The sequence below is a fragment of the Nymphalis io genome, chromosome 25, assembly GCF_905147045.1.
Source record: "Nymphalis io chromosome 25, ilAglIoxx1.1, whole genome shotgun sequence".
In the NCBI taxonomy this organism is placed as follows: Eukaryota; Metazoa; Arthropoda; class Insecta; order Lepidoptera; family Nymphalidae; genus Nymphalis; species Nymphalis io.
In genome coordinates, this window is record NC_065912.1 from 1,706,222 (window position 1) to 1,728,992 (window position 22,771).

Genomic DNA, 22,771 nt, shown 5'->3' on the forward strand with positions numbered 1-22,771 from the left:
ACGCAAGCAAATATTTCTTTCCTGGTTGATTTTGGACATGGTGGCAAATTTCTAGATTGACGAACCAATAAGTATATAACAAATATACATATGGATATTAACTGACTCGTTGGTCTAGTGGTCAGATATAAGGTCGCTGACCCGGAGGTCCTGGGTTTAATTCCCAGGTTGGGACAATAAAAAGTTATTGGGGTTTTCTTTCAGAAATTTCTTATTAACAGCCCGGAGTCTGGAAGTTGGAAGTGTGTACACTCCCGTACCTCGGTAAGCACGTAAAGCCGTTGGTCCTGCACCTGAACTCTTTCCGGTCGTGACGGATTGCCGTCCCATCGGATTATGAGAGCTAGGGAATAGAGAGTGCACCTGTGTTTGCGCACACACTTGTGCACTATAATATCTCCTGCGCAGTTGACTAATCTCTCTTGAGATTGGCCGCTGTGGCTGAAATCGGTCTGGAGAAGATTACATATGCACATGGATAGATTGCACAGCAGTCTCATTAACATCCTGAAAGTTATTGCGAACAGGTTAGACAGAAATGTGAGCCACTGCTGCGCCATTTCTCGGAAAGGAATGAATGCGATGACTCGCATATCAAGTAAATAGGTTAATTAGATGCTAACATAGAAATTAAGTTAAGTACTAAAAATATGAGCCATTTATGTGTGCCTACCTATACTATATTCATTTATTATTGTTGTATAATGTTCAAGAAAATCAAGTGTATTTGTTTGTATAATGTTCCCTGGATGCTAACGCGCTCAAGAGTCACTATCCGAACTTCACCTCTAACGCACGTGTATTCTTAAATTTAGATCGTTATTAAATATAAAAATATAAATATAAAAAAGCCGAGATGGCCTAGTGGTAAGAACGCGTGAATCTTAACCGATGATCGTGGGTTCAAACCCGGGCAAGCACCACTGAATTTTCATGTGCTTAATTTGTGTTTATAATTCATCTCGTGCTTAACAGTGAAGGAAAACATCGTGAGGAAACCTGCATGTGTCTAATTTTCATTGAAATTCTGCCACATGTGTATTCTACCAACCCGCATTGGAGCAGCGTGGTGGAATAAGCTCCAAACCTTCTCCTCAAAAGGGAGAGGAGGCCTTAGCCCAGCAGTGGGACATTAACAGGCTGTTACTGTACTGTATTAAATATAGTTCATATATATCGGAGTACTTGTTCTTTTACTTCACACACACAACAACGAATATTAGGCAAAGATGTTTGGTATATATGTACTAGTATTATACAAGATTAATATATAATTACTAATATAATAAATTCGAAAATAATGTTTCTGTTACGCTTTCACGGCTAAATCGATTTGGTGAAATGCTGTAAGAAGTAATCTTGAACCATAAGAAAGGACATAAAAATAATAATAATAATTTTTTACATAAAACCTGCCACTCTTCACCTAACAAGCGGGTGAAGCCCCGGGCGTAAACTAATAGAATTCATAAGTCTACTACGCAAACAAAAGTGCACTCTTTATTTCCTAACTAAAAAAGTCGATCCGATCGCCGTAGTTTTTAAAGAATCTTACAGTTCTCATCCGTAAAATATTTACAACCGACTTTTGGTGATATACTATTTTGATGCGTGTATCCTTGAAATGTTATAATTATTATGGTCAGTTTCGCGTACCATCTTGTTCTCGAGCCACTTGTTCTTACAGAATACTACTGACGTCTTTAGGTGCTTGCCGAGCATTAACACTATAAATTTTTTAAGACTGCGCTGCTACTGAGAATTTGATGTCACTAAGAGTCATGTATTTAATAATATATGATTATGTTTAAAACGATATAATTATTACACTTTAAATTAAACATTTGATCAGTAATTTATTTATTGATTTCGATGACGATTAATTTTGTCATATAATTTTAACTATAGCTATCGGAAGGTGGAGAACTTCACTAAGCGTGATTGTAAGCTACATTAATATATAACTAAAAACAATTAAGCTGATTATGAAAAATACGCCCATTTTTTTATTTCAAATAAGTAGGTGAGTTGGATAAATGGACCACCTGATGGTAAATATGGTAGTTACTGTTTGGCGCTGTTATATAGCGATATACCTTATATACCACTAAGGAGATTCTTTCAACATTTATATAAATAATTCATCTAAAACTGTTATCGTGTATCGAGAAATAAATAGACTTACTTACTTGACTACTTTGACGTTACTACTTTTAAATAGTATTATAAACATCATTTACGCCAATAAAACAAATATGTGCAATGTAAATAAATATAAGCTGTATGAACAAAGGCACTAGACAATTTAAAAATAAAAATAAAAAACACAATTCAGTAGTAACTCAATTAATTGCTTCCACAAATCAAAATCCAGGAAACAACTTAATTAAGAATAATATCTTTATAAGATTACAGCAGTAATCTTTTACACATGTTCATTAAAAATATTTATAAAACACAATATATGTAAATACTTTATAAATGTGAATTATTAAACAAAAACCAGTAAATCATAATAATCATTGTGATTAATATTAATGTGATAATGTTGGTAGATATTAGAATTTAAATATCGAAATATATTAAGCTTGTTAAAACATACAATGTTTAATCTGTGGTCGTTGAAATGTTTGACACGTGTCAAAATTAGGCGCGCGTTAAAATTAATATCAACATAATATTAATGTTATGCAGAAAAAAATATCTTTAGTTCGTTCCTCGTATCAACAATGTTTCCTATAATAGAATAAAATTTATACTATATTCAAACCTAACCGAAAATCATAGCGGAAAGTTTTACGCATATAATTTTTTTACCGTGATAAATTTTACGGGCGGAAGTCGGAATTTGTTTAAGACCTTAAATAGGAAACAAAATATAATAAACATAAATACCATGAATAACTGCCAATGACAGCTGGTGTAGTAATTTGTCTTTGCCAATGCATTGTTAGAAAAAAAAATTTAAAATTTCAAATGATCACTAATTATCATGCTATTCTTACTAATATAAATGTAAGTAAGTTTGTTTGTTTATTTATTCGTTATGCTTTCACGTCTTAACTGCTCAATTTGTACCTTCTTATATTTTAAAAATGGAACGTAGGTATACTTTATTCCCTTATCTTTGAACGCAACATATATAGCCCATGTATTGAGAGAGATATATATTTTAGACTGTATAACTTTACACCATGGCGTGCTTACGCAGTAACGATGACGTCATTTACATAACCGTACAGTTAGTTAATCTCGATCGTGTTCATGAAACAGGTATGTCAAATTGAAATTAAACGCATGTGAAATCGTTAAACACAGCGAGTATGTAACATACATGCAATTATAAAATAGTATATATGTAAATTTTATTTTGTCATTATTACGAAAGATCAAATAGTCAGTGTTTCGCGTAAGTATAATAATATTAATTGTCAATTAAATTAACTGAACTAATAAATATGTTAAGTTTATAAAATTCTTTGGCAATCATATGTCACTGTCACACATATGATTAATTCAAGCGCAAGAGATAAGGACAGGGCGATTTGGTATTAGAGCGACTCTTTAAAAAACTTATGTACTCTGTAAGTGACTACAAAACGTAAAATGTATATAAGTCTATTTGTATGTTACAAATTATCTCATAACTAATTAACATGATTTTATAAGTTAGAAAACTATCAACTTAAATAGTGAAGTTTTTTAGTTTCACTTAGCCATTTTAAATTAAAAAAAACATATTTAAACTAAAACACGTCACGAATTAAATTATAATTCAAATAAAAAAGTATGAAATAAATTAAGACATTAATCAAAATAATCCTTTTGTTAAGATTTCAAAATGATAATCAGTAACAGATATGGAAACTAATTTGAGCATACAATTCCCCTTAACCGCTTGTGAAGCGCAAACGAATGTCGACGGACTGAGATTCGATGATAAAACACAAAACAAACAAACATACATATTACAGCTCCGAAACTACCTTAAACATATTTCAAAGAACCCTATTACCAACCACCTAAAGGTGATTTTCTATCGCATCGAATACGCCATCTTGTTTTATCGGGAACACGATTAAAATGGCGGTCATATTCTCTATTTATACACCATAATTTGATTATATTTATCTAGATGGAGCTGTCAATCGCTATTAGAAGCATTTTGACAGCTATGGAAGAGTCGTTTGATTTTCGAACGGTTTCATATAACTAAAAAAAAAAACTTAGCCATAAATTTTTAAGATTTAGCTTTATTGAAAAATTATATTTTTAACTGTATAAATTTTTTTTTTCTGCAGGTGACAGGAGATCTGGTTCATTTCGCGCCAAGAGGATTAGAATTGCGATTCAAAGGAGAAATAGGCATTCTTGCCACCATTACACGCTGTCATGATATATAAAGTAAAATTTTAATTTTCATTTGTATATATCTAATGTATAATAATACTTTTTGTATCCATATTATATAGAATTTTATTAATTAACTTTTGTTATTTATTAAATATTTATAACACAAAATACTTAAATTAAAAATAAATTCATAATCAATAAATAAATATTTGATTATGTAAATTTCTTTTTGCAAAAAACTAGTCATATTTATTAAGATAGAAAAGGAAACAGTAGGTAGGACCTATAACGCAATTATAATGAACCTTAAAGTATTTAATAAAAGTTATACCTCACTCGTAAATATTTACAAGGTACATAAATATATACTGTATAATAAATTAAAAAATAAATGATATTAATTCGACTTTAAAATAATGTATGAATTCAACTTATCAGATTTTGACAGACGGGTTATGTCATAATTTGATATCTATAATAATCAAGTCTTCAGTAACTGTAACATTAAAGTATTTTTTAATTTAAGTTATGCACCGTCATTTCTATAATATATAAAATTAAAATAAAAAAACATAACATTGAAATAAAATATAAAAACACGCCGTCTAAAAGACTGTCCTGTGGCATTGTACCCAAGATGCTGGCACTATTGCATCTCCGCACCGCTAGACTTAGTCTTTGGGCTAAATAAGCGCCAGCTCTTGGGTTACCAGAAAGATAAAAGAAAAAATATTAATATTAAATAGTTTTCACTCATCATAGTTCAGCACTTCCAAATTTGAAACCGATTGATCTCATATGTATAATCACTTTATACGTATCATTGGCAGAATATTTAGCGCTCAACTAGCGTAGATACACGCAAGAAAAAGAAAAAAAGTCTTCCGTAACACAAGATACTTATTAAGTTAGTAAAATGATTCGAAAAACTTAAACGCTATTTATGAGATCATTAAGAGTTGACTAAGAAAGCTGAGATAAGTCAGTGGATCTTAGCCAAAAAACGCAGATTTTAGCCTCAAAAACATTGAATTTTCATAAGTTTAATTTATGCTTATAATATCTATGCTCAGCGATGAAGGAAAACATCCCGAAGAAACCTACATGTGACAGACTAAATTCTACTAAATGAGTATCCACAGTGGCGTTATTAGCTCTTTCGGGCAGACCCCATGCAAAAGCAAAAACTGGGGGATCCCTTTGCCTATAACATATATCAATGTGAACGTTGGACGAGAAGTCGGGGTGGTGCCATAAGACACCTGAAAGTTGGTTTCAAATCTCGTCAAATCAAGTTTCTGACGCATCAAGTTAGAACTTCTACCACGTGTACCGAGTTGAGTGACTAATTAATTAATGGTAATTATCTTGCACATTCATGAGATTTGATTAATGCAAACAGATAATCTGCTTGTAAATTATATAAAAACTCAGGCACAGAACATAGAATACACTTTTATAGAGTGGATAATACATTTAAAGTCAATTCAAAACAGTATTAACGATGGGTGAATGTTAAGAAGAAAAAAAACCCGTCCATTCTCAAACACCAAACGTTCCGCTTCGTGCTTAGCTGAAAAGATCAATTAAATAGACAACAGATAATATATAATGCATTTAAAACAGTTTAAAACTCTTTCGGCGTTAAAAGAACTTGAAAACATCGCCTAATCCGCCATCTTTAGAGAAATCCGAACTATTATAAATTATAAATGGCAAAGGAAAAAAAAAATACTTTTCAATCCTGAAGGCAAAAAAATTCAAGCTATTTTCTCAAAGCTAATCTTATATTTGTTTGTAAAATCTTCTAATGTCATTAAACACGCCACCCGCGTCGTTTCGTGGAATTTTCACTAACTGCGGCTGGGAATCGAATCAACTACCTGTGTAATCCCTTTACCAATTTGACTTTTCTCGGCTCGCTGATCGCGGCACTTGATTTTTTTTAATGTCTAATATGTGCCGGCTTTGTGGATTCGCTTAGAAATTATTTACCGTATTTTTTTTAATAGGGTAACACTTGAAGTTAAATTATTAGTTGAAAAATATTATGTCCCTCTGCACGAAATAGACCATGTGCATGTGCATGAAATTGCACATGTGCGTATATTTATCTATTTCGTAGTTTCACAGGTCTACTCTCATATTCGGAAAGGCATTCAAGCGCAGTATCCAACGGCTTTATGTATGTTCCGCGTCAAGCGAATATAATAACATTGCTATTTAGATTTTTTCGATTGAAAAATCGAATAACCGAATCGCTTACTCGAAAATGAAAATGAGAATCTCGGAATCTCCAAGCTGATAAGCTAGTCTTTTCTTTTAGATAAGGAAAACCTTCAAAAGGTAACTGGCTCCTTGGGAGGAGACTGGGCTATATACTATTCTTAACCTCTAAAACCAATGCGATGCCGAAGAGGCATGGTTCGAAAAGGTTGCGGGGTCGAGTCGACATAACGCATTCGAACCCCTCTTACGCTAAGTCTTAGATTGGTGGAGCTCGCCTCAGGGGGCGAAGGTGAATTTAACCCTTTCCTCGAACTCATATACAAGAAATTTGATTATATACGTCCCATTACCCGATTAGAAAAAAAGTTAAAGCCTGTAAATTTCTCTCTGCTTTACCAAGGCATTCTCTCATTCTGAGCAGGCTTGGATCCTATTTCACCACGCTGCCCCAATGCTGGTTGGAAGACATCCGACACGTCGTGCATACGTTCACAATGATATAATTCACTGCCAAGCAAATATAAACATAAATTAGCCTCATGAACTCAACAGTGCTTGCCCGGGTTGAACCCGATGCACAAGATCCACGAGTTCTATCTATGGACCGTCAGCCCTTTTAACCATGACAGAACGTAATGTAAGCGAACAGTCACAGACACTTGCTTGGTATAAAATCTAAGGCGTAAAAACATACTTAACATTTTATGAGGCCATTTCGTTAAGTTATATGACAAGTGCTTACATATTAAACTGTATGATACATACATACAACACTATTTTTACGACGTTTGTTTGTTTATGGCTGGTTAGTATTTTTTTTTAATGATTTAAGAAACTATGATGAAACCACTTTCCGCCATGAACTTGTCACTTCAAATATTTATAAATTTCTAACTTTTTTTTTTTAATAGATAGTCAGACTGATCAAGTTGTTATAATCGACTAGACATTAGCACTGTAAGAAACAAACAGTCATTTATATCGTCAACTAATGTGTGACCAACTAGGGGAGCCAAGATGTTATGTCCCTTGTGCCTATAGTTACTCTGGCTCATTCTCCCTCACAACAATAATAAGTATTGTGGTACTTACACAAAGCCCACCAACTATTTTATTGTTACCCATTACACCTTATATTAGATTAATGTTTTATACTCCTATGTCCTAGATAAAATATGTTGAACGGACTTCATTTATTAACAATTGGTGGAGCTGTGCTGTAAGAAAAAATGTAATTAATTGAAATTCATGCAAATCGTGAAATTTCCGCAAAGACATGCAATATTGATTATAATAATTAGACGACGGATTATATGCATATGCATATTATATAAGTTCTAGCTACTTATCTGATATCAATCGATTTTACATATTTTAATTACGTTATTGTCAGTAAATTTTAATGGCTCGCCTCTTCAAGCGCACTGAAAACATTTTGAACAAGCCCAGGCTTTGCACTTTTGTGTTAAATTGATAGTTTGATCAATGGATTTTCAGAAAATACATACAACATAACTACTAAGTTCAAACACTGCCCAATTTCCGCAGTGAGTGTGTATGATATTTCACATAATTATCATTAAAGGCTGCCTCGTTGGTCTAGTGGCTAGATATAAAGCCGCTGATCCGGAGGTTCTGGGTTCAATTCCCAGGTCGGGCTAAGAAAAGTTATTGGGTTCTGTCAGAAAATTCTCAGTAGCAGCCCGGGGTCTGGAAGTTCGAAGTGTATACACTCCCGTGCTTCGAAAAGCACGTAAAGCCGTTGTTTCACCTGTGTTTGCGCACACACTTGTGCTCTATAATATCTTCTGTGCAGTTGGCTAATATCTCTTGAGATTGGCCGAAATCGGTTTCGAGGACATTATTATTATAAATACATACATGTTTATAAATTATTATATTAAAAATGAACTAAGGAGCAAGATATAAGTTACTCATATAGTTATATTGTATCTATACCTTTCAAGTTTTCAATACTCTTATAAGATTAATTCTTTATTACAAATATTTTTATGCTTAAGAAAAAGTTACCTGATAAAGCTAAAGAGTAGCTTGCCCTATTATCGATAGAATTGTTCAATACATTCCAAAAGGTGGAACATAGTTTTATATTATATGTTGGGCCGGTTGGCGTAGTTGGTAGATACTTGCCTTTCACGGCGAAGATTTTGGGTTCGATTCCCACCCAGGACAGACATTTGTGTGCATGAACTGTCTGTTTGTTCTGAGTCTGAGTGTAATTATCTATATAAGTATGTATTTACAAAAGAAAAGTAGTATTTGTAGTATATCAGTTGTCTGGTTTCCAAAGTACAAGCTCTGCTTAGTTTGGGATTAGACGGCCGTGTGTGAATAATGTACCAAGATATTATTTATTTATTAATTATATTTATTTGGATCCTGTAACATAACGTTTTAAAAGTACTTGCTTTTCTTAAATGAAGTTTATTATACGGGTATTTTTAGTAATATTTGTAGCATTATGTACAGTAAATGATTAAAAAATGCCGTAATATCACGTGCTAAAATAAATTCAAGTGATTCCATAACAGAACCAACTGATATGTTGGTGAGTGTCGTCAGAGCCAATTAAGTAAATACTTAGTGCATCGACAAATCAAGCGCTTAAGCGCTTCAATTTCAACTATATTTAAGATTTTTTTTTAGAACAAGGATCTCTAAGCCCGAATTGGCATTAAGCGAATTCGTCAATAAAATTGTATTAAAATTCCTGTCACGTGAGAATCGGTATGCAAGCGTTGCATGCGGTCATGCGTGACGTCATCGTGTTGTGTGGTCGATTACCTAGGCCTAATAATAGACATTACGCTATATTTGTGACTGTCTCGCCGGCTAGTCTTAGATAAGTAGCAATATCTTTTCTAAGTGCTCCGACTGGAACGTTTTACGTTTTTTTTATTATATCTTTTTCCGAAGACACGTGTGTCCTTAGGTTACATTTTTGCTCCCAATTTAATTCTTTTAAGCTCAAAAAAGCTATGAACTCATTAACATCAGCGACTTATACAACTAAATAATCTCATGACTAGATGAAAAGCCGCAGATCCCGAGGTTCTATTCAAATCCCTGATGGGTGGAATAAAAAGGTAACTGGTTTTTTCTTTCGAAAAATAGTAGAAGTTTGGAAGTTGTAAGTGTGTCCCGTGCCTTCGATAGCACGTAAAACCGTTGGTCCTGCGCCTAAACTCTTTACGGTCGTGTCGGATTCCTGTCCCAATGGATTGTAATCCATTGGGACAGGAATCCAGAGACAGAGGGGTGCTAGACAATAGACCTATGTTCACGCTCATACTTGTGCTATGTCCTTCGCAATTGGCTTCTCGCTTGAGTTTGGTCGCGGTTGGCGAAATCAGTCAGAAGACATCTTCAGATATACTGCAACTATCGGTTACGATTGTAGACCAAGGAGTTCGCCATACGGATTTCTATCCGTAATGAGACAGCTCCCTAGATGTAATAAGACAGTTATTATTAATGCTTAATTGGTTTCGAACAATATAGCATTAATAATAATGTCCTCCAGACCGATTTCTGCCACGGCGGCCACTCTCAAGAGAGATTAGCCAACTGCGCAGAAGATATTATAGTACACAAGTATGTGCACAAACACAGACGTACTCTCTATTCCCTCACTCTCATAATCCGATGGGACGGCAATCCAACACGACCGGAAAGAGTTCAGGCGCAGGACCAACGGCCTTACGAGCTTTCCGAGGCACGGGAGTGTACGCACTTCCAACTTCCAGACTCCGAACTGCTACTGAGAATTCTGACAGAAACACTCAATAACTTTTTATTGGCCGGACCTGGGAATTGAACCCAGGACTTCCGGGTCTGCGGCCTTACATCAAGCCACTAGACTAACGAGGCAGTCAAAAAGGCATTAACAATAACTAACTCTCTCATTAGGCAGCCTATTCTATAGCCTTCAATTGAAGAAGGTGAACCTTAGATTTACATTGCGAATTGCTAAGAGCTCAGCTATAATATGCATTAAACATAGTTCTTTGTTTGCTCACGTTTACTTTCATTTTCAATTCCAAAGTCCTGATAACAACTTCGCTTTCATTAAAGACGTAAATTTTCATGAATCTATAATTAACTCCGTAATTTCCGTAACAGCCTGTGAATGTCCCACTGCTGGGCTAAGGCCTCCTCTCCCTTTTGAGAAGAAGGTTTTGGAGCTTATTCCAACACGCTGCTCCAATGCGGATTGGTCGAATACACACGTGGCAGAATTTCAGTAAAATTAGACGCATGCAGGTTTTCTCACGATGTTTTCCTACACCGTATAGCACGCGATGAATTATAATCACAAATTAAGCACATGAAAATTCAGTGTCGCTTGCCCGGGTTTGAACCCACGATCATCGGTTAAGATTACCGCGTTCTTACCACTGGGCCATCTCGGCTTATAACTCTGGTTTCTCTTTAAAACGTATAAATCTTTCGCCTTTTATAATTAACTAATTAGACGAAAAACTACCAAGTTACTTGCTGCTCTTTGAGGTAGAATATATTGTTCTAACTTATATTTATTCAAGCTGCTAAGGATATTTCAATAAAAATAATTTTTATTAATATTTATGGGTGTTACAATTCAGACAAACGACCTTACTTATAAATATTGTTTTTGGGGTATTGGTCACCACCGCCCATAGACATTGGCGATGTAAGAAATATTAAACATTCCGCCTTTTCATCGCCAATGCGCCTTGCCAGCCTTGGGAACTAAGATGTGCTCTTGTGATTGTAGTTACACTGGCTAACATACCCTTCAAACAGGAGCGCATCAATACTAAATATTGCTGGTTGGTAGAATGTCTGATGTGTGGGTGATAACTACACGGAGTTTCACAATGCAAATAAGCGATCTTAAGCTAACTTATTAAAAGTAGTAGGTGAATAGTAGGTAAGGTAGGTAGTAAGTAGGCATAGTTATTTAACTTTACTAAAAATTCATGCACCACGTTTGAAATTGAGTTTGAACTTCTTCATATTTATACTAATAAATGAGATGTTTTTTTGTTATTCATAAGTGAAAAAACTGGTAAAACAGAATACATAAAATTATACCAGAAAATGCTGCGCGTTTAGAAGATGGTTTTAGTATTATAAGTAGCGCATCGCAGTTTCACCCGCTTTAAATTCGGACTATTGACGTCACAAGCGTATTTCAAATATATTATTCATCAAATAATAAAACGACAAAATAAATGAGTAAAAACATATATTTTTATATCACTCGTTGTTTATTTACTACTCATACATTACTGGTTACAGTCACATAGAGTTAGGAGAATATACACTCATACGCTTAAAATAATATCGAAACTAACACACATATTTACACTTAAATAATTAAATAGTAATTTACAATTTATAATATTAATTAATATATTACGTTATATTTACAACCTTCACTTCATATGGCATGAAATTCCAAGGTTAAAGGAACAATTTATCATACTGGATTTATTTCATAAACATGATAAGTTTTTATATTTAGACAAACGCATAGATTTTGCTATCGATTCTATTTTTAAAAGTATATTAGAAACTTTTTAAGTAGCAGTAATAATCTTTGTGACAGTAATTTTTTTAATTATACAGTTCAAATGTTTAGCAAAGGTTGTAAAGGAAATTGATCTTAAATCATTAAGCGCTTTAACAACAATATTAAAGCGTGGCAATCATATTTTTTACCAGTATGACATTTTTAATACTCTCAAATTAAGTCACTTAATTTAAGTACACAAATTATAATAAATAATGTATATTTACATATTGTTTTTATATTCACACAATCAATGAAACAGCGATTGAATAAGAAAAATTAAAATACTGTAACTTAATTGATATGTAAGCACATCTTACATCTAATTATGCAAACAATGAATTAAAAAAAAAAACTTATTTGACTTAAAAAAAAGTTTTGTTTTTTTTCACATTTGTATTTTAGGATTTACAAACCAAATGCATATTTAACAATACACAAATACATACTTATGAAATATACATATATGCTTTTGTAAGATTTTTTTTTCTTAATTTCTTTAATTAATCTAAGCGAAAGCGAAATAAACGATGATTTTTCGTTACAAAAATTATTATTAGTTCCTGACTATTAAAATCATCACTTTAGTCTGCATCCAATAAAGATACGATTTAAAAATATTAAAAATCTATTCCCAACGACGTCAATATCAAAAAAAAAAATATGTACGAGAATTTACAAATATTTAAATACCAAGAAAAATAATATTATCTTGCTAGTATATACAGACAGATACTTTTTTAATTTGTTTCAAAATACAAAAAAAAAAACACCAAAACGATGACTACAGATACCACTTATTATGATTATTGCAGAAGTAAGAATAAAAAAATAAACAATGAAATCAATTTTTTTTCATCATATTACTTGTATATATACGATGCATTTTTCATTCCATGTTAGCCTACAAAAAAGTTTATACGGCTTTAAGATAATCAGATATAGGATATGTTTACATAATTAATAATTATATAGCAACATTTAATTATTATTAATTCATCACAAAGAAACGTAGATATTATATTTTTTATTATTTAACAATAATTCTAAAGGAACTCTACACTATAATATTTTGAGCGATATCGTACTTTACATTAACATTACGCGTTTCTGAACCTCGTTGTTTAAAATACATTATAATAATTAATGTTATAAAAACTTTTTTTCCTAGAAACTCAATGTGAATTTCGCGCCAAAATCAGCCGCACAGGTAACATTGGATGGAGATAACAATTTTTTTAGAAAGTAACCTATTAAGGTATGTAGTATAACACAGGATAATCTTTGAGCACGATTTAAGAAATGCATAAAATGTCCTAGTTGCTAAACGTTCAAGAAATCAGAAATAAAAGTATTTTTAAAAATATTGACAGACAATTCAAAATAATATAATACAATTAGAACACAGCGGAACACATCAAAAAGTTACTAAGTTATTTAAATTTAACTGACGATATCAAAATCCTACGTTTTTATTTTCATATATCAAAATTCATTGATAGAATTATCAATAACGAACTATCGCTACGTTATCTATAATTTTTAAAATTGGAAGATTTGCATCGCATTTAAAAAAAATCGGACTAAGATGGGTCAAACGAATAGTATTCTTTTAAATTATATCAAACAAATATTTAATAAGACAACTTGTTATAAAAAGTAAAAAGTAAAGTATAATACAACTTACACACACGTATGTATATGTAAAATGTTTGCGTGTTGTATCGTCTAATATAATATTAATTTCTGTCTATATATTCTAAATACACTCTAAATATAATATGGAATAAACTACGATTTGTATTTACAAAAGATATAATAGATAATATTTTATTGTATCTAAGTTGATATTCATAATTTCCCTAAAATAAATGTTAAAAAACTCCGCTATTGTATGACATTTGTTAGAAATTTAATGAATAATAAGTACCTAGCTTAAGTTAATATCCTAGAATTCAAACAGTTCGTTTTATTTTATTTTTTTATTGCAAAAAAACCGGTATGACAATTGAACAAATCCTGTAAATATTGATATACGAATCGATTTTAATCCAATTGCGATTAAATCAAATAAAGGAATAATTCAGCTAATCAGTAACGATGTATGTAATTAAACAATCGATTGGAATCGTTAAATATCGACATGCTCGCTAATCAGAAACAGTTAATGAATAAAAACCATAATCAAAATGGCGGTCAATTGAGCGGAAAATGGAAATATGCAAGTAATGAAATTGACATTAATATTGACTTTTTTTTAAATATGTTTTAAGTGTAATCTGTTTCATTACTTTGCATTGATTATCTTAAATAAGAAGGAATAAAATTAAATTTATGGTTTTTCGATTTGTTTTATATTATACTTTAGTTTTTATACGCAATATTTAACAGAGTATTTTCTTGATTTTTTTTTAAATAATTCGATTTTGTTTAAGTGTCAATCGGTTTCAAATATTATTAATAGCTTTCGTTTTTTGTTGTTATAAATATCGCATATATACAAAACGGTAATGTTTTTCCGTATTATAATGTCTCCTTTAAAATGAAAAGATTTTTAATTTCACAGATAATAAAACACAAAAGCATTGTTTTATTCTTATGTTACCGAAAGCATTGCCAATTGCGTTGTAATAACAAGGCATTACGCGAAATAAAGAGTTTTAATTTGGAATGAACGAATATGAACGAATGAACGGGAATACGATCTCAGTCGTAAATCATTCGAACAAAGGACGGAAAAGTAAATACAAATTAGGCTTATAATCGCGTTATGGACATTTCTGTGGAATGCTTTATTGCCAGCTGCCACCCAGATTACGATTTTTTTAATCAAAACTTTTCATTTATGATAAAAATGTTTGTCTATTGGTACTTAATAATATGTGAAAACAATATAGGTTTAATTTTTTGAAATAAATAATAGTTTTTTCGAAGTTTTGATAACAATAGTACTATATAAAATATTATTGTAGAAACGTTTGTCATTTTTTTTTATATACTTATTAGCCGGGAGAACTCTAATATAAAAGAAATAACTCTACTCCACCTGGTGGTAAGTGGTAGTAGAGTCCAAACGCGACGACGGCCAGTACAGTCGGAAAGAATGTTCTGCACTAGCCGCCTTCGCCTTGCCGGCCCGCAAGATGCCTCTTCACGCCTCCTTTGAAGGAACCCGGGTTGTAAGAGGAGGGGAACACGTAAGCTGATAAGGAATTCCATTTTTTGGAAGTGCGACAAAGAAAGGAGTTGCCAAATTTATTTCTGCGCGATGGAATTGATGTCACAGTTAGGCGGTGACATCGAGACTGTCTCTCGCGCGTAGACTTAGAAGACATTGTACATTAATATATTTTTCATCTGCAATTTCATTAAGCCTCAGTACGTCAATTGTTTTTTAAACAATTCCACAACTGAAGCAATAGTACAAGCTCATACAAATGAAAGCTATTACCGGTAATGTTACCGAGTACTTAATTTAAAAGAGCGGGAACAATGGCGTCTACCAGAAGCAAAATTGAACGTTAGTTTTTATAACGATTTTAACTGACTGTTTGTTTTTCTTTTTACATAATTAATTAGTTAACGAATTATGTATTATGTAAGTAGCTACTTCAAGCTTAATCAATATTAAAATGATGATTTAAAACTCTCTGTGAGTTATTAAAACAAAATAAATCTGTATTTTTTTTTTTATTTGGGCATGTTTTGGGCTTATGGGTAAGTAGTACTTGAATGACATATATGTTGTTGCGATATTTTATGTATAAGTAGATATAGTTTCAAGTATTTTATTCATTAGAAATAAAAATATTATAATATTAAGTATTCTTTGTTCTATATTTTTTTATATAATTCATCATCTTCATCATCATATCAGCCGAAAGACGTCTACTGCTGGACAAAGGCCTCCCCCAAGGGTTTCCACGTTGGCCGGTCTTGCGCTGCCCGCATCCAACGGCTTCCCGCGATTCGTTCTAAGTCGTCGGTCCACCTTGTAGGGGGCCTGCCCAAGCTGCGTTTTCGGTTCGTGGTCGCCACTCGAGAACCTTTCTGCCCCAGCGGCCTTCGGTTCTGCGAGCAATGTGCCCCGCCCACTGCCACTTCAATTTAACAATTCTTTGGGCTATGTCGGTTATTTTGGTTCGCCTGCGGATTTCATCATTTCTGATTCGATCTCGCAGAGAAACTCCGAGCATAGCCCTCTCCATTGCCCTTTGAGTGACCTTGAGCCTTCTAATGAGGCCAATTGTGAGCGACCACATCTCTGATCCATAAGTCATCACTGGCATGTGGTGGCATGGCGTGGCACACACTGGTCGAAGACTTTCGACTTGAGACACTGCGGTATTTTATAAAATTTTATATAATTAGCAAAATTTAAAATACACAAATGTTACCTATGTGTAAATATTTTGACATGTAAATATTTACAAGAGTTACTTTGAACGACCGAGAAACCTGTCAAATAAGAGTAATAGCAGACACCAGACCAACAAAATTACCGCGAAATGGTCTAAACGTAACGTAAAACGTAAATATTTTGACATTATAACATTTGTTTACATATTTTTTAAGTTTGATTGAAACAGAATTCTCCAACATTAAAAAAATATAGTGAAATTATTTTTTTCAAATTTAGAATAGATTATATAACCAGGAGGTTATAGGCTCAGGCTCGTAAAATCTCAGCCTTGATGACAAAATCTAAAAAAAAAAAAAATTAGATGGCAATAGTTGCAATTCGAAACAGATGGAATTAAACTTAAAAACAATGTTTTAGTTTTATTGAATCTAATACTTATGTATATAAATATCAATATAGGTATTTAAAATAAAAGAAAGAAATATCTTATTTATATCAAGTTCTAGACATATCGAAACAGTTAATAAAAAGAATTGTCTCCGCAATTATCTTCTGACATTTAAAATCAGGTTGTCAAAATTAAATACGACCAATACAATGGTCATACAATAGCTTACGCGTGAAAGTGATCACTAACAAGACTATTGGAGATCTTAATCGAACTCCAAACGCGTAGACAAATAGCCGTAGAGAACAATCGTCAACAGTTTAAAAACAATTTTGTTACGTCGCAAGCAATTACTAAGAAGATTTCGACCCGAGATACCGTCTCAGAAACCATCTCTTAATAATAGGCCCACAAACGACGTACAATAATCTACCTCCATCTCTATAAATATAATTTCTCTCTCTCCAACAGCACGTTTAACCATACAGCCGTTCCTTTCACACGTTGACAGCTCTCGTTTAGAACTCACAGTCCCTACGTATCAGCGTTTAAAATCAAACTGTCTAATTATACCCACATCACCAGTGGAACGCATCAAAGGAGGCATTTTTAATTAATTTAATCCCAAAAACTATTATAATGCGGCCAATTTTGTTATCTAATAATTCGTGACGCGCTAACAAGAGTTGTTCAGACGCCATTTTGAATGCGTTCCGTTAATTTAATGACACGGTTGCTTGTTTGGGGAAAATAAATGACGGTTAGTGAATTGAGATTAATTGAGCGATGAGTTTTAAATAGCTGTTTTATTTTTATAACATTCCTTACCTTCATTTAAACAAATTATAATGAGTAGGATTTAATTCAATTGTTGCCAATGGCAAAAATTGCTTGACATATAATTTTCCAATTGCTAGAAGAAATAAATAATAATTGATATACTATTTTTAACTAAATTACATTATTATTTACAGTTTAGTGTCCTGTCACATTTTATATATTGTTTTTACGTTTCATTTTCACTCTCACTCAACTCATCCATATCCATATCTATTAGTTCTTCATCTTCTTCTTCATAGGAATTGTTGAACTGGTTACTGTCGTCTGGTTTCGAACTGGAGGAACCAGATTTGGTGCCGGTTTTTGCTTCTTCTTCTTGCTGCATTCTTTTATGCTTCGTTCTTCTGTTCTGGAACCAGACTTTCACCTGTAGAAGAAATCAACGTTTAGAAATTCTGACATAAACAAAATATAAATAGCATGTGTTATAAACTGGCAACATGTAATCTAATTTAAATTGAAAAATGGTATATTCAAATGAACTTTTATTAACCTTTATTAATCATGTAAAAAATATAAATAAAGTTCCATATACCTAGTTCATAAAATAATTTATGTTTATTATATGTACGAGTAAATCATTTTTTTGTAACTCAATTGATAAATCAATAAATTATCTAAATTCACTAAGGGCATTAAACCATGCCTGAGTATATACATTTAAAAGACTTAATTAATGTAAGCAACTAAATTTAATTAATACGATATATATTTTTAAATAACAAGGGTAGTTCTACCCCTAACAAAATATACATTATACACACTCGATTAACTCAACCGTAAAGGGTTAAAGAAATAAAACTATCCAACCCCAATAATATTTCATCGCATTGAAAGAAAATTGTCGAAATTTTTCTACTGGCAACACAAAGAGATTTCCCGCGTTACCGGACGCCATCTTGTGAAGCGATCTGTCACGTGTTTAATGGCGGGTGAAATCTATTCACGGAGTTTGAAAACTGTTTTGAGAAAATATGTTAATGGAAGCGAATCCCGGTTTTGGCAATAAAGTTTAACAATGTACGTATGTAACATCCTCTGTTATCGATATTAAATAGAAAATACGACGTTATTTCTGGATTCTTTTAAGTATTTTACTGCGTCTAGGTCTTGTCTTTATAAAAGTATTCAAACGGTAGGTATACCAAAAAGGTTAAAACATTTTATCTCTTGACACACAACTTTAACCTTAGTAGGTAATATTTATATAATGATTTCATAAGGTTTATGAGTTTACTCGAGATAGAATATTATACATTTTTTTTTTTTATAATATTTTTGCTAATGAAGCCTTCTAAGCCACGCACTTTGATGCAGTAATTACTCTTCCCACAAAGTAAACATAAAAATTAACTATTTTAAAGTTTAGTTTATAAGAACAGCGAGAAATACCATATATATAATATAGTAACTTATTTAATTATGATTTATATCGGAATTAAAATATTCCTTAAGCATTTCATAAAAAAAATCTAATTTTCATATTGAAATATTTCAAAGAATTATTAATGGTATGTGATATAAACATTAAGATATTTTTTTCAATTTGTCATTATAATCCGGAAAGCGTGGCTATCTATCTATTTTCCCCTAAAATTAGATAACAATGAGCGGCCACGGTACATTAGCACTACATATCGACATCAAATATCAATCAAACACCCTTTGTAGTGACGTAATGGACCGTGACAGAAAGGGATGGAAGGTGTCGGACAGGGACAGATAGATGAAGTCATTTGAACTTAGGTATTATTCTATGTATCTATATAACGACTGTAAATCCTTCATACAAAATAATTTTACTTCACGAGGACACCTCCGATACATTTTCAACGCCATTTTGTCAAGAAGATATACAGATTATACGTATACCACAGATTATTTAAAACAAATATAAGTATGTATTTATTCATCATAACTCCTGCCATTGGAATCGCCTACATATTAACAGACACAGCACTTTACTTAACAGCCTAATCGGTTAACAGTAAAACCGAAGCGTAAGAGAGTAATTTAAACAAATCATCGTTTCAAACTACAACAGATAATAAACATTTTAAGCGCATTATCGTCTCGTAAAACGTCATAAGTTATAAACAAGTTACAACAAACCGAATATTAAGATTCATACGTGAAACGATAATTTCCTTCACAATGACACGCAGGCCGGCTTAAGAAAGGAACTTTAGCAGTTAACTCGATATGTTTGTAAAAGCCATTGTAAATTTTATAGCTCCTAAACATATGATCTGAGGTATGTTTCTAAAACCGTTTGTGTTCACTGAATGAAGTTATACAGCCAGGGTTGGCTTAAGTTATGTGCGTGAAATTTACTTAAATGTGTACGTTTAATTTAAAGGAATTTTGCTCGCTCATACTATTATATATGTGTACGTATGAGCTAGCAAATTCTTGTTTTATTATTGAAATTGTAATATGTTCGAAAATTATTTTTGCAATCATTTAACTTATGTATGTATTTTCATTTGATTATTTAATCTGATTTGGTAAATTCGACTCGTTTGATAAAAGCTTTCGGCCTTACATTTAAAATAAGTAACATGTTGGCTATTTAGTTAATGATTTCGCTCTTTCTGTCATCGTTGATTTCAAATTCGAAAGAAGAAGACGCAGTATTGCTTAATTAAACAACGTTTATTTTTAAGGCCGTAAGTAACTTGCCAGGTTTTATCGGTACATTCCTAACCGATGGTAGTTTTCCATTGAATTTAATCGTGTAGTGACGATTCAAATATGTTTTTTTTTATAGAATAGGAAGGCTGACGAGCATATAGTCCACCTGATGGTAAGTGGTCAGCAACACCCATAGACATTGGCAATGTAAGAAATGTTAACCATCGCTTACATAGCCAATGCGCCACCAACATTGGGAGCGAAGATGTTATGTCCCTTGTGCTCACCCTTCAAACCGGAACACAACAATACCAAGTACTGCTGTTTTGCGGTAGAATATCTGATGAGTGGGTGGTACCTACCTACACGAGCTTGCACAGAACCCTACCACCAGTAGTTTATATATGTTTATAAGAACCTACTCAAGTATGTATATTATTACATATGTATGTATGTGTATTCTCAACAATGTAATAAACAAGAATTAGTGATAATATTTATAGCCTGCTCTCATCACTCGGTGGTAGGGCTTTGTGCAAGACAAGATACCTACCTAATCGTCATATTCTCTCGCCAATGAGCATTATATATATTTGTTATAGTTGTGTTTCGGTTTGAAGGGTGAGTGAGTCAGTGTAATTACAGGCACAAGGGGTAAAAGTATCTTAGTTCCCGGGTTTGGTAACCCATTGCCAATTAAGCTGTAATATTTCTTGCAATATTTCTTACAGCGACTTAGCAAAAGACACAAGTTTTGATTGTATTATAAAATTTCATGGACTATTTATACATTTATCAATAAAGCTCCTGATAAAAAATTATTATGAATTAGGTATATAACATTTTTCGATTATATACATCGTTGATTTCCAAACAAGATAACCTACATAACTTTAATTGTATATAATTATTATTAATATTTACTAGTTTATGATATAGTGCATATGTATTGTTTATTTTGTAAATCAGATATATATTTTATTAACACTTATGTGAGTTGTAGATTTTTTGTTTTTCGTCAATTTTATTTGCATGTTAAGTTAGTATATACTTTGTAACGCTACTTTTATATAGGCATTAAGAAAATTTATTTTTAAGTATATAACGTTGGCATTCCAATAAATAAATTAAAGAAAAACAGTAACTGTTGAGTTTCTTATCAGTTCTTATTAGAATCTACAGTCCGAACAACAGATTTTCCGAACAAAAAATTTGAAGAAACGACCATTCTTATGCTTATAAGAATCTAAGTACTAATCTAAATATTTGAACAAAATATTTTGATTTTAATTTAAAGTCGATTTAGTGAAATGACATTTTTAAACGTTACACAACTAATTTATAGTAACATAATGTATAAAGATAATCATCAAATTGATCACCAATTCATCTTACACTTCCTCACCAACCCCATAATGTAACAAGGGTTGTAACCCCATGGGATCTACCATGATAAATGGGGTGTTCGATCGGTACCAATAAATTGGCCTATGGGACCCGAGCCCGTCGGATACGCTTGTAATTTAACGAGTAATGGGAAATTTTATGAGGGTTAGAGATTTTGTCTTATATAATCGACGAGAAAATTTAGGTGATTTCTTTGATTTGATTATAGAAACATTCTTTGGTAAAAAATTCGTATCATATAAAGCTTTCAAATTTATTAGCTAATATTCAAAAACAAACGAACAATTATATATAAAAAAATGTTTAGTTTAGTGTTATAGTATTAGTAGTGTAAATGTTAATTTTAGTTATTATCCGTAATCCGTAACAGCCTGTGAATGTCCCACTGCTGGGCTAAAGGCCTCCTCTCCATTTTTTTTAGAAGAAGGTTATTATATAAACTGCATTTATAGATACGTATTTTAAAATATCATTATTTCTAACATACATTTTTTAAAAAGTTAACGCAGATATATCCAAAAGCTTTTAAAACTTACCTACATCAGTTATTTACGTTAGTTATAAACATTTACATAACAATATAAAAAGCTTTTTAATACATTAATGTTATATATGTTTTATATGAGACATAATAAAGACAACATTAATAAAAAAAAAAACTTTACAAGACCGGAGCAATAATGAGGTCTGGTCTGGTCTGTGTATTTGCAGTTACTTAGATTAAGGATATAGGTCTTCTATCCTTATAAATGATTATAGCATATATATATCCCTATATATATGCTATAATCATTTATAATAACTGACGAGGCTCTGGCGACCGAGCTGTGGCGGTATAACCACTAAGACCTGGCTGGGTAACCTGACAGAAGAGGCTTCAACAGCCTGGGGATACAAATAATTTCCAAAAGGTTTGGTGCAGAAGGCAATGGGAAACCACTGCAACTATCCTTCCCAAGAAAGTCAACATGAAACTACG

At 32.3% G+C, this 22,771-nt stretch overlaps 1 protein-coding gene across 1 annotated transcript in view; it reads right to left on the reverse strand.

Annotated features, from left to right (window-relative positions):
• Positions 1–15,770: 15,770 nt before the first annotated feature.
• Positions 15,771–22,771, reverse strand: part of LOC126778259 (homeotic protein empty spiracles-like) — a 35,854-nt gene continuing 28,853 nt past the window's right edge. Inside the window, exon 3 of the mRNA XM_050501748.1 lies at positions 15,771–18,118. Coding sequence (XP_050357705.1) covers positions 17,918–18,118 — 201 coding nt within the window. The 3' untranslated portion in view covers positions 15,771–17,917. The remainder of the gene's footprint in view (positions 18,119–22,771) is intronic.